General features: G+C 25.5%; 1 protein-coding gene across 1 annotated transcript in view; it reads right to left on the bottom strand.

Moving 5' to 3' along the window:
* Positions 1–12080, bottom strand: part of LOC117178031 (peptidylglycine alpha-hydroxylating monooxygenase) — a 13503-nt gene extending 1423 nt beyond the window's left edge. The window contains exons 1-2 of the mRNA XM_033369230.1: positions 11848–12080; positions 5333–5557 (exon numbers count right to left, since the gene is read on the bottom strand). Coding sequence (XP_033225121.1) covers positions 5333–5557; positions 11848–11973 — 351 coding nt within the window. The 5' untranslated portion in view covers positions 11974–12080. The remainder of the gene's footprint in view (positions 1–5332; positions 5558–11847) is intronic.
* Between the last annotated feature and the right edge of the window lie 2241 nt (positions 12081–14321).

Genomic DNA, 14321 nt, shown 5'->3' with positions numbered 1-14321 from the left:
AAACGACCACATTTGGCGAGAAAAAAAATTCTCTTTCATCACGACAACGCCCGAGTTCACACATGCTTCGTTTCAATGGCTAAAATTGAAAAACTAAAATTCTAGTTGGTCGAACACCCACCGTATTCACCAGATTTAGCCCCCAGTGACTTTTTCTTATTTCCAAACTTGAAAAAATGGCTCGGTAGACAGAGATTTCCAGACAACGAAGACGTCATTGCCTCTGTAAGTGCTTATTTTGAGGAACTTCCGAAAACGCACTTTTCTGAAGGATTAAAAAAACTTGAAAAGCGATTGACCAAGTGTATAGAGCTCCAAGGAGATTATGTTGAAAAATAAAAAAAAAATTTACCCAAAAAAAATTGTTTTTATACTTCATTCTAAGGACTTATTGAACTACCCTCGTAAGTTAAGGGGGGTTCCTACTTTGTTGGGTCAAAAAATCTTTCTTTTTCTTTTTGCATTTTCGGATAGATATATGTTTCAAAAATATACCTGGAAAATTTCAAGTCAAAATATCAAAAATTTCTAAAGTTATGGGCCGTTGAATAGAGCGGTGTGAAACGCGCTGAGTTGCAGCGGCCGGGTGCTCTGCGGCGGCGAAACTGGTTCCGATTTTAGGCTTGTTTTTCACGTGAATGAGGAAGGTGGCTTGTATGGACCTGGAATAGCTGACTAGGCGTAAGTACTCTCATTTTCTGAACTTTATTTAAACAAATGATTTTTGTAAATCTGATGTCAAATTAGTGATTCCTGACCGCTTGAACTATTAAAGCCATATTAATCTTGGAAAAAAGTAATTTTGCAATAGTTTTTAATAAATAAATTGTTTAAATAATTTTTTATTGCAAAAATAGTACCAGATTTGAAATCAGTGATATCGAAAGCTATGGAAAGCATATGCATCATTAAAAAATTGTAATTTGTTTTAAAAAATTGTTTATAAAAATTCTTTAAACAAATGAATTTTGCAAATTTGATGGCAGATTTCAAATCATCGACCCCGAAAACATACGAAATTATAACTAAGTGTAATTATATCGCAAAAGTTCAGCATAATTTTTTGCGTTTTTTATGAAAAACTTTGAACGCGTTTTTCTCAAAACCACGTTTTCCGTGTTGGTGGAAGTCCCAAAAGGCGCAAAAATTGAGCAATCGCTATGGAACTTTTTTGACATATTCTCAGAAGGTGTACGCACAAAGTAGACTACAATTATCAAAACATATTGAAAATTGTTTGTTTAAAAAAATAATTAGTAGCAAAAAAAGGTGAAAAAATCAATTTTTTTTTCAAAATCTCATAAATTCCTCATTTTTCATTTTTTTTCTTCATTCTAGTCTACTTTGTGCGCTATAGTGTATAGATTAAGAAAATATTTTGATTTTTTGTTTCAGATTTTTTCTACGGCGGACAGATCTTCCACCAGCGGGAAAAGTCGACGCCGACCACTCGCCATTTATGGGTCCCTCTCCCCCCTTTTTAATTAACGGCCCAACAAATTTTATAGTGCTACAATAAATATGAACAAACAATTGTGGAAAATTTTAGCATCCTATCTTTTATACTTTCCTCAAAAAATATTCCCAAAAAAACAGCCAGATTTCGGGACAACAAAGTAGGAACCCCACTACCTTTCCACTTTGGGAGGGGGAGGGGATCACACAAAATCAACGATGGGTAACGGTTAGGGGAGGGGGGTCTCAGTCAAAAAGACGTCTCCAGATGATGAATCTTTTTGCTTAAAAATTCGGCTATTTTAGTTCAAAATTCCACTTTTTGGTTCGGAATTCTTGAAATTTGTTTTGAATTCTCATTTTTTGGTAGTAAATTATTCTTTTTGTTTAAAAATTTATTTTTTTGTTTGCTTAAAAAATCTACTTTTGGGTTGAGAATTCTTGGATTTTCTAAACAATTCATTTTTTTCCTTAAAAAATTAATATTTTTAGTAAGAAATGTAACAATTAGATTTTAACGTTAAACTACTTTCTCAAAAATTAAAAAAAAATTTTCTTTCTTTCTAAAGAATTATGCTTGTTTAGTTAAAAATTCAACTTTTTGGTTCGGAATTCTAGAATTTTATTAAAAATTCGTCCCTTTTGGCAGTAAATTAATCATTTTGTTTACAAATTAATCTTTTTTGGTTAAAATGTAATAAATAGCTTTTAAAATTAAACTACTTTATACAAATTAAAAAAATTCATTCTTTCTTAAAAATTTAACTTTTTGTTTGAGAACTTTTGAATTTTATTACCAATACGTCTTTTTAGTCGTAAATTTATTTTTTTGTTTAAAAATGTATCTATTTGAGTTGAAAATTCAACTTTTTGATTCGGAATTCTTGAATTTTGTTAAAAAATCGTATTTTTTGGTAGTAGATTAATCTTTTTGTTAAACAATTAGTTTTTTTTAGTTGAAAATTCAACTTTTTGGTTTAGAATTCTTGAATTTTGTAAAAAATTTGTCTTTTCTGGTAGTAATTTGATCTTTTTGTCAAAAAATTATTTTTTACTTCAAAATTAAACTTTTTGGTTCGGAATTCTTAAAATTTGTTTGAAATTCTTATTTTTTGGTAGTAAATTAATATTTTTATTTAAGAATTCATTTTTTGTTTTGTTAAAAAGTCTACTTTTTGGCTGAAAATTCTTAATGTTTCGAAGAAATTCATTTTTTTCCTTAAAAAATTAATCTTTTTTTTTGATAATTCATCCTTTTAGCAAAAACGTTAACAATTAGATTTGATAGTTTAACTACTTTCTTAAAACCTAAAAAAAAATTTTCTTTCTTTCTCAAAAATTGTGCTTTTTTATTTAAAAATTGAATTTTTGGTTCGGATTTCTAGAATTTTATTAAAAACTCGTCTTTTTGGTAGTAAATTAATCTTTTTGTTTAAAAATTCTGCTTTTTTAGTTAAAAATTAAACTTTCTGGTTCGGAATTTTTGAATGTTGTTAAAAATTCGTCCTTTTTGGTAGTAAATTAATCTTTTTGTTTAAAAATGAATCATTTTGATTAAAATTTAATTAATAGCTTTTAAAGTTCAACTACTTTCATAAAAATTAAAAAAATTCTTTCTTTCTTAAAAATTTAACTTTTTTTTGAGAACTTTTGAAGTTTATTAAGAATACGTCTTTTTGGTAGTAATTTTTTTTTGTTTTGTTTAAAAATTCATCTTTTTTAGTTGAAAATTTAACTTTTTGGTTGAAAAATCATGAATTTTCTAAAAAAATTCATTTTTTTCCTTAGAAATAAATATTTTTCTTCAAAAAAGAAATTGAATCAAAAATCTGAAATTTGAACCAACCAGATTCATTATCTATAAAAATCACGACTTTTCAACTTATAAAGGATAAATTTATAGTTAAGATATTATTTCCAACCAAATAAAATTTCAGCAAAATAGTTCAATTTTCCCTATAGAAATTAATTTTTAATAAAAATGATAATTCTTCAAACAAGAAGATTAATTTTTCTTCGAAAAAATAAAATTTTCCACAAAATACATGAATTTTCAACGAGCAAGAATTATTTTCTAGCAAAAAGGACGAATTAAAAAAAAAGACATTATTTTTAAACTAAAAAATACGTCTTTAACTAAAAATGGAATGGTTAAATTTTAAGAAAAAAAATTATTTCATCCTGAAAGATGAATTTTTCATCAAAAAGATTAATTTTCTACCTAAAAATACGAACGTTTAACATAATGTATGCATTTTTAACCGAAAAGATGAATTTTCAACCAAGAAGATCAATTTTCTACTCAAAAAGGTGAAACTTTTAAACAAAATGATGAATTTTCAACCAAAAAGATGAATGATTTATCAAAAACTACGGATTTTCAGAAAAACATTAATTTTTAAGTAAAAAACATGATTTTTGAAGTAAAAAAGATACACTTGCAATTACAAACAGAATAGTTACATTTTTAGTTAAAATAATTAATTTTTAACAAAACAAATAAAATAATTTTCATCAGCGTAATTATATTTAAATATAAATTTTGTGTGGAAATAAAGATTTAAATTAATAATCATTAATTTAATGAAAATAATTTTCTACCAGAAAAAAACAATTTATAACAAAATATACAGGGGTGGACGAAAGCCTTTCCATACCTCTTGTTTTGGTGACTGATTATGTTCTCGTAATTTTAATTGTGCTAGAAGTAAAAAAATTTCCGTTTAAAGGTTTGATTGATCTCGAAATTCTGTATAAAATGAGCCCAGGGTGAACCCAATTTATCTATTTTTAAGTAGATATTACAAATTTTCAATGTTTTCTTAAATGTTCAATAACTTCCGAAATAATAAACATTCTTCAGGGTTCTTATCTGTAGACAAAACAGAATAAAAATTCATAACTACATATTTTTAAGAAATTTCATAGAAACTTTATGATTATATGTTTGATATATTCTACACAAATATTTTTATTACAAAAAAGAATATTGCAATTTATCCAACTTTTTTATGACAACGTCAAGTTCTTGCAATTCGATAAGAAAATTTTTACGATTTATACTCATAAGCTGTTGTGATATGGTAAAACAATTAGTTCAAAAAGAGCCCAAGAACATCGAAAAATATTGATTATTTCGGAGGTGATTGAACATTTAGGAAAACATGGAAATTTTCACTATTTTTGCCATATCTACTTAAAAAATACACAAATTGTCTTCAACCTGAGCTCATTTTAAAAATTGTTTAGCTCTGGCATAATTAAAATTAAGAAAACTTAATCCGTTATCAAAAAAATTGTTAACAAAATGAATTAATTTTATATTAAAATTATGAATCTTCAAAAAAATTGTAATAATTCGGTTATTAAACTTTCAGCCAAGTAGGAATTTTTAATCAAAAAAGATGAATTTTCAACGAAAAATGTAATAGTAAATCATTTTTCATAAAAACGGGTTGAATTTAATACACAAAAAAGCGGGTTTTCAACAAAATAATTGAATCATCAACCAAAACAGATACTACAAATCTACATAATAATTAAATTTTCAAGTGGAAAAGATTAATTCTCAACTAAAAATATCAAAAAATATGAAAAAAGGTGAAAAGTAGGAATAGAGAAAATGGGAGAAGGACTGTGAAGTCTGCGATAAATAAATGAGAATTTTAATAATTTATAGATTAAAGGATAATAGTTTAACTAAAAAATGAAAGTGCCTAAGTTTATAAAATCTTATTAAAATTTTGGCGGGGAGGGGGGCAGAATAAATCTTATGGAATCTTACATGGGGTTTTTTAATTAGTTTTCTGAAGTTTTTTAAATAGTTTCTTGGAAATTGAGAAAAGCAACGTTGGGAAAGTATTGTTAAATATCTCACCTGGGAATCTGCACCACAAGGACTCGCAGAGGTTAATCCTCCAGATTTTATCGATTGTTTCGCCATTTCTCCGCACATCCACACTGGTTTCGAACTTCCTGGTTTTGAACATCCGTATATAAGTATGTGGTGGGCAGTTGCCATTGTGGCATTTGGCTCGAAGCCGACGATATAATATGCTCTTGAATTATCCATTCTGACTGGAGTGCATAAATACAGCTCAGGCTAAAAAAATGTTCAAGTGTAGTTTATACAATTTCATGAGAATCAACAAAAAAGGAAACGTATTATGTTGCATGGGCTTTGTTTTACCGAATGAATACAAAAAAGGCAAAACATCTACTGCCCAAGACGAGGAATTTTTTAACAAAAGAGTTTAGTTTTTAAGTTAAAAAATTAATGTTTCTAAAAAATGTTGACTTTTAAAGTGAAAAAGATGAATTTTTGATAAGAAAGGTAAATTTTAATCAAGAAAGATGAATTTTCAACCCAATAGTTGAATTTTAAATTGAAAAAGATCAATTTTCAACCAAAAATAGAATCGATTTCATAACGTAAATTTCAAATTATTTATGTCTTACGGTCCAATCGTAAATCGCAAAATAAATATGAGTCAAAAAAACATGTTCTTCGAAACTCAGATATTTATTTAATAGAAAAAACTCCTTTTGAACTTCCTGACGTTTCGGTACACATGCGTACCTTTTTCAAAGGTTCTTAACCTGAGGCTACATTTTTAAAAAATACAGTACGAGAAAACAAATTAGCGTAGGTTAGGACGGACGAAAAGAAATTGACACTTTCAGAAATACATGAGGAATACGTAATAACGATTTGTTTCATCAAATCATTTTACAAAAATATAATCGTTAAATTTTCTGTTGAAAATATTAATTGTCGATAAAAAAAAGAAAGAATTTTTAACTATTTGAATTTAAGCATAAAAGAATTTTTCACAAAATAGTAGTTGAATTTTGAATTTATAAAGGATAAATTTTCAACCAAAATGGAATAATTAAATTTTCAGATAACAAATTCTTTTTTAATCAAACAAAAACAAATTTTCAACAAAAGAGATGAATCTTCAAAAAAATTATCTTTGACAAAGTAGGTTAACTTTCAGCCAAGTAAGTGAATTTTCAATAGAAAAAATGTGAAAAAATAAAATTTTTAGCGAATCAGATCAACTTTCAACCACGAAGACGAATTTTCTATAAAAAAGATGAATTTTCAAGCAATTAGACAAATTTTTAACCAAAAAGACAAAATTCCCATCAAAATAATTAATGTTCTGAAAATAGAAAAAAAAATGAATTTTCAAACTAAAAAGATTTGAATTGCAAATCAAAAACAGTTCAATTGAACAAAAACCAAAGAAAATTTTTCCATAAAATCGTTGAATTTTAAAGCCAAAAAGACGAATTATCTACAAAACAATTTAATTTTCAAACAAATTTAATCTTCAGTCAAACAATTACGTTTTTAACCATATAGGATTTTTTTCAACAAAGTGAATGAAATTTTCTACCAAAAAAGACGAGTTATTAACAAAATTTACACATTTTGAACAAAAAATGAAATAGTTACATTTTTACTTCAAGAAATTAATTCTCAATAAAAAAGGACTTTTCAATAAAATAGTTAAATAAAAAAAACATGAATTTTTAACTAAAGTGGCGAATATTTAGAAAAAAAATAAACTGTCAAAAAAATAGATAAATCTTTAACTAAAATAATAAATCAACAACAAACATTGTCGAACAGTTTGGTTGTAAATTCATGTACTTTGTTGAAAATGCGTATTTTTTCGTAGAAAAGTAATCTTCTCGGTTGAAAATTTATCTTTTTTTTTAAAATGTAATTGTTTTATTTTTAATTAATCTGTTATGTTCTAGGATTCGCCAATATTGTTGCAAAATATTTTTTTTATTGAATTTTGTTCAAAAATCATATTTTTGGGTAGAAAATTAAACTATTTTTTATCAACTCAACTTTTTGATTGAAACTTCAACTATTTGATTAAAAATGGATTTTTTTAATTCATCTTTTTCGTTGAAAATTAAACCATTCTGTTAAAAATTGATCTTTTTTGTCCGAAAATTCAACTACTTGTTTTAAGGTGGAACTATTTTGTTAAAAAATACATTTAACCTCTTTGGTCGTAAATTAAATTTTGCTGCTAAAAAATGTGTTTTTTTTGTGTTGAGAAACATTAATTTTTTTATCTAATATTTAACTATTTCATCTTTGGTTGAAAATATATCGTTTATAAATTGAAGGTTCTTCATTTTAGTGGAAACTAGTTTGTTTGAAAATTTAACAATTTTCTTAAAAATTCAATTTTTTAAGTTTAATGTTAGTTGTTTTAACTTAAAATTTAACTTCTAAATTATTGATGAAAATTTAAAATTTAACTAAAGCATTAATAGTGAAATATGTTTTAGTCTTTTTTTTTTAGTTAAAAATGTATGGATTTTGGTAAAATCTCGTTGATTTTTTTTTGTACAAAATTAATATTTTGTCTTGAAAATTCAGTTTAAATGAAAACTGAAGTATTTTTTTGAAAATTCATCTTAAACTTGGTTAAATACTCATGTATTTTGTTAAAAATTTGCCTATTTTGGTACAAAATTAATTTTCTTGTTAGGAAAATCATCTTTTTAGTTGAAAATTGAACCACTTTAGTCAAAAATTCATTGTTTTTTTGTTGTTGAAAATTTAATCATTCCATTTTCGATACTGAATTTATCTTTTTTAGCTGAAAATTTAAACATTTTGTTGAAAATCTATGGGGTCATTCGCAAAATACGTTATACGTTAAGGGGGCGGGGGTATTTCAAAGGAAAATGTGAAAATAGAAAAGCTTAATAAAACGACGCAATAGTGTAACATTTTTAACTATATAAAAACAATAAGAAGGCCGTATTGAGAAATTGTTATGGATGAGTGTGAACTTGAGTACCTAAAGAAGGTTTTTTTTAATTGTACAGCTTTTTTCACTATCCAAAAGATACTTTGAGGTCTATTTAAATTAAAATTGGTCAAATTTAATTAATTACTAGTGAAATTTGACAGTAAAAATATATAAACTTATCTAGGACAATGCAATAATTGAAAAAGGTTATAAAAATGGAAAACGTAAAAAATAGAAAAGTTTAATACAATAACGCGATGGTGTAATATTCTTATCTGTATTCAAATAATAAAAAGGCCATATTGTGAAATTGTAAACGTGACGTACCCTGTCTCCAATTTAAAAAACATTGCCTTCTGTCGTTTGAACAGAGTTAAGAAAAATAAGATTTTTTTATAATCTTTAAATTACAATGGAACAATGGACTCAAAATTAATTATACATATTCAGGGTCCCCATGTGCTACTTTTCCACAGAGTTCTGTTTTCGATTTGCAATATTTTAAAATATATTTTTCTTATTTTCCATAGAAAATTGCAATTCACTTTAGTTGCATATACTATAGTAACATTAGTTTAGGATATTTCAATATTAGAACATTTACAAACAAAAAATTTTATAAACAATTATTTGTTGAACAAATTTTTTCTACGATTTTCCATAGATATACGTTTTTTCAAGTTATATTGCAAGAAATTTGAATGAAAACAATATTATATACAAAAATTTCTCTTTTGATTATAAGTGTTTATGTTAGAAACAAAGTTAATGTACAAATGCAGTAATCAGGCATTTTTCGACAGAACTATTCGTTTTTTTCGATGCACATTTTTTTTAATTAGGAAATTTGTGATAATTTTAGCAACATTCATAATTTGTTGATTTTTCTAATGATTTTTTAACAAATTGAATAAACAAATGCATTATTCGGGAATTTGTCGACAGAAAAACCCGTTTTTTCTACGAAAACTTTTTTAATCAGGAAGCTCATGATGATTTCAGCAAAATTAATAATTTCTTAATCAATTTTGTGATTTTTTAAAACAAATTTAATAAATAAATGCATTATTCGGGCATGTGTCGACAGAAAAATTCTGTTTTCTTTCGATGTCAGACTTTCAATTTATAACTTTAAAATAAATTCAGCAACATTCATGATGAGTTGATAAATTTTATGATTTTTATAAAAAACATCTGCATTATTCCGGCATCAGTTGACGGAACAATTCGTTTTTTTCGATGTCAGTCTTTTTAAAGGAGAACTTCATAATGATTTCAGCAAAATTCATAATTGGTTGATAAATTTTATATATTTTAAAAACAAATTCAATAAACAGATGCATCATTCTGTCATCTGTCGATAAAAAAGAATTTTTTTTCGATATTCTAATTAAAAAAACTTGAAAGAAAAAAAACCGAATTTTTCTGTAGATAAATGCCTGATTAATGCATTTATTGATAAAATTTGTTTAAAGAAACTATAAAATTTATCAACTTATTATGAATGTTGCTGAAATTATAATAAAGTTCCCAAGAGGAAAGACTGGGATTGAAACCCCCGATTTTTTTTGCCGACAAATGCCCGAATAATGCATTTGTTTATTAAATTTTTTTCTTAGAAATCATATATTAATAAAAAAATTAGGAATTTTGCTGGAATTATCAAGAATTATAATCTTAAGAAAAAATTTGTTAACTATATATTTTTTCAATTCAAATTTCTTGCAATATAACTTTAAAAAACGTATAATTATGGAAAATTGTAGAAAACCTTTTTTCAACAAATAATTTGTTTATCAAATATTTTGTTGTTTAATATATAATATTGGAACATCTTTAGCTAATGTTACTCTATGAAACTTAGGCGATTTCAACCATTTTCCTGTTATTGACGAGCACCGGGAACGTCAAAAAGATAAAATGGCCATTTTTTCGTCATATTTTTTTATTTGTGAAAAATTGAAAACCTAATTAAAAAATGAGTCTCGACAACTCTCTTAGAAATCTTAACAGCTTTTTTTTCAATTCTTTTTTGTTCAAATCGCTCAGTATTTGTGGGCTGTACGTTATTTTGATGTACAAGTTGAGATACGTGATGAGAATGTATTCGTTAAAGCAGAAGGAGCTTTAACAAAAAAGAAGTCCTATCACCAAATGACTGTTGTCGATGCTTTGACCTTTAATTTTAACAGATCTGTGAAAAATGCAACTCTTTCGTTGAAAATTCATCTTTATTGGTAGAAAATTTAACTATTTGTTTAAAAATTAAACTATTCGGTTAAAAATGATACTACTTATTTGAAGATTTACCTACTTGGTAGAAAAATAAATTTTTTGTTCAAAATGTACAGTGCCGAGTGGAAAATTTATGTATTTTGTTGAAAATTCGTCTTTTTGAGTATAAAATTAATCTTCTTTTTTAAAAATGCAACTTTTTGGTTGTGTTTATTGTTTCAATATACCTGGTAGAAAATTCGTTGTTTCTTTTTTAAAATTTTAATGTAAAAATGTAATTCATATATTTTTGTTTGAAAACTTATCTTTTTATTTTTAAATTTAACAATTTGGTTAAAAATTCATTCCTCTCGATTAAAAATTAAACGCTCGTTAAAAAATTCACCTATTTAAGTTTAAAATTCCAGTGTTTTTTTGAGTTGTCTTTTTTGGCCGAAAATTCACCTGCTTGATTAAAAATTCGTCTTTTTAGATTGAACACTTATCCTTCTTGTTTGAAAAATCATCTTTATTTTTTATTCAAAATATAAATCTCATTTCGTTGGAAAAAGAATTAAATCTTTTGTTGAGAATTCATCTTTTTTGTACGGCTGAACTATATACTTGGTTAAAACATCAACCACTTTATTGAAAATTTATTTATTTTTTCGAAGCTTCAACTATTTTTGTGAACTGTAATCCGTTTATAGACAACGGCTTCATTACTGGGGGGGGGGTGCAAACTATACTCGTCAACAAGGGGGTGGTTAAATATCCAAAAAATAGTATAAAAAATAAATAAATAAAAATAAAAAAATTAAATTAAATTTAAAAAATAAAAATAAATAAAAAATCCTTGTGTTTTTTTTTCGTCATAAAATAGCACGATGATTTTATCGAGAATTTGTTCAATATGGGATGTTACCTGGTTTTCCTCGTATGTGTGTATATACAAAATAAAAACCACGTGTCAGAAAAACAAGGTAAGTTCGTAGTTTATACAAAGCGACCAATGATAAACAAAAACGACACAAATAAATCAATACCATATAAAAATATGGATCAGTGAATTAAGGTTTTAAGAATAAAAAAATTATCTTTCAAGTTTTATTTAATAACCGGGTTCCTATTATATGCAAATGACCAAAAAGGACAATAAAAAATAACAATATCTGAAAGTAGTTTGTAAAATACTGGAGAAAAAAAACAATAACAAACCACTAATAGCAGATTTAAGAATAGCATTAGATTATTAACAACATAATTATAATAACGTGATTCATGCATCGTTTCGAAATAAAATAGACGGATCATTCTGGAATTTTTTCACAATGATCCATATTGCAGAAAAGAATAAATGACGTATTTTGTTTGTTTAAACACTTACCACGAATGGTTTGACGTTCGGCATGAGCAGCGGAAATCTTCTTATACTATCATCGTCACATTGCACCATTCCCCAAAAAAGTGTTAAAATAAGTATCACTGATACCACCGCGTGCAGAATACTCATTTTTAAAAACTTGTTCGAAACTTTTCTTATCAAACATATGAAACATTTACGTCCACCTGATACCTACCCACCCACATAACACCTGCCATGAAATACAACAAGCAGCGACGCCAGCGACAAGTGTCAATCGTTTATTTATCGACCGCCTGCAAACCATTGGTCATGAAGCATGTGAAGTGAAACTCTTTTCCAAAATGACATACCGGTAAGACAGATTCCACATTATCGACAACAGATAGCGACATCACAGGCGGGAAAATATTTAAACTATACATTATTCATACTACCGCATAACATAAAAGCTAACATTCTTTTTAGTAACGTTAGAACGTAGTTCTGTCTTACCCCCCCCCCCCCACGTAAAAATTAACATAGTCTAAAGTTCTTTCAAAACAAAATAGAGTGGTTTTTCATCAAAATTGAGCAATAAATCAAGTTAAATAAAAATTAATTTTTAATGAAACAGGTATAGTAACAACCCAATATTTTAACTTTCTACCATTAAAGTCTAATTTTTAACACGTTGAATTGATAAAAAAAACGAATGTTTTTAAAACAGTTGTATCCTCAATGAAAAATATGAGTTTTTAATCAATAACGATTCATTTTAAACCAAATGATTGATTGTTCAACTAAAATAGATATTATTCAAACCAAACATGGAATCATTAAATTTTCAACAAGTTTTTATAACTTTTTATAACAAGTTAAATTTTCACTAATAAGAAAATAAAAAATTGATTTTAACACAGAAGTTTAACTTTCAAACTAATAGTTGAAATTTTAGCAAAAAAAAATAAATTTTTAGCTATAAATATTTAAATTTTTAACGAAAAAGGTTAATTTTCTGCTAAGAAGATTATAATATTTTCTACCTAAAAAGCCGAATTTTCAACAAAATGTATCAATTTTCACCTTAATTTATGAATTTTTTATCCAAAAGACGATTCATCTACAAAGCAGTTGAATTTTCAATAAATTAGATCATTTTCTACCAAACAGTAAAACTTCCTTAAAAATAGTTTAATTCTTAACCTAGTTGATTAATTTTCGAACAAAACTATAAATTTTCAACACAAAATGTTAATGTTCAACCAAATAGTTAAATGTTATACAAAATTGTTAAATTTTCAACATAGAAGATTATTTTTTTTCAAAAAATAAGAATTTTGAACCAATTACATAATTTTTAAATTAAATTATGCTTACATTGGATGTTTTACATTACACCAAAATTGATTAAATTATTTTTCAGTTTATAATTTTTGTCGTCTTTGAAACTTTTTAACCAATTAGCTCAATTTTCTAACTAAAATAGATCAATAGAGTAGTTAAATTTTTATTTGAAAGAATTAATTTTCAGTTGAAAAAAAGCCGAATTTCCCACAAAACAGCTCAGTTTTGTAGCAAATAGTTGATTTTTCAAGACAAAAAGACTAATTTCCTATAAAACAGATCAATTTTAAACCCAAGAATGTGAATTTTCAAGAAGAAGTTCATTCATAATCAATCGTTGAATATTTAACAAAATAGTTCAATTTTCAGTCAGAAATATTAATCTTCGAAAAAAAAATAAGAATATTCAACTAAATTTGAATTTTTTTTCGATTGCACACTTGTTTATTCGCACGTTTATGAGAAAAATTAGAAAATTATATTTTCAGAGCAAATAATTCTCCTGGCTTCAAAATATTTTTTAAACTAGATTTATTATTATTTTCATTTAATTTTTATATTCAAAGTCTTCGAAATATGTTGAAAAAAAAATTTGGAAGATTTTAATACAATTTTTGTATTTTTCGAGATTTTACATTTTTTGTTAGAAAAAATAAATGATTTAAAACAAAAGGTAGATTAAAAAATTTTTAAAATAAATTGTAAAGCTTTTTAATAGTAAGCCTAACTGATATTTAGAAGTTTTCAAATAATTTAAAAATAATTTAAAACTTATAAGGGTTAAAAATTTGTTTTTAATCTAGATTTTTGAACATTCCGTACAAATGTTTAAAATCGAATTTTTAAACGTTTCAAGAGAATAAAACATTTTTTCTTAAGATTCCTTTTAACATTTTTTATGTTTTTTCAAAAATTAATTTCAAGAGAAAATAAAAAATATTTTGAAACATTTCAAATGATTTCCTTAAATTTTGAATAGATTTTGATAGATTTTTGAAGAAAAATTGAGAAGCCTTTTAATAATTTTGAAAGTTTTTAGAAGAATAATAATTTTTTGCCAGGAAACTTTAAAATAATTTTTCATGCAGAAAAATTAATTTTAAGACAATATTTAAAAAATATTTAAAAACATTTTCAAATATTTCCAAGATTGTCAACAACAACAAAAGCTG

The sequence above is a fragment of the Belonocnema kinseyi genome, chromosome 8 (genome assembly GCF_010883055.1).
Source record: "Belonocnema kinseyi isolate 2016_QV_RU_SX_M_011 chromosome 8, B_treatae_v1, whole genome shotgun sequence".
Taxonomy (NCBI): Eukaryota; Metazoa; Arthropoda; class Insecta; order Hymenoptera; family Cynipidae; genus Belonocnema; species Belonocnema kinseyi.
The sequence above is the reverse complement of the archived record's forward strand: the minus strand, read 5'-3'. Positions and strand labels throughout refer to the sequence as shown.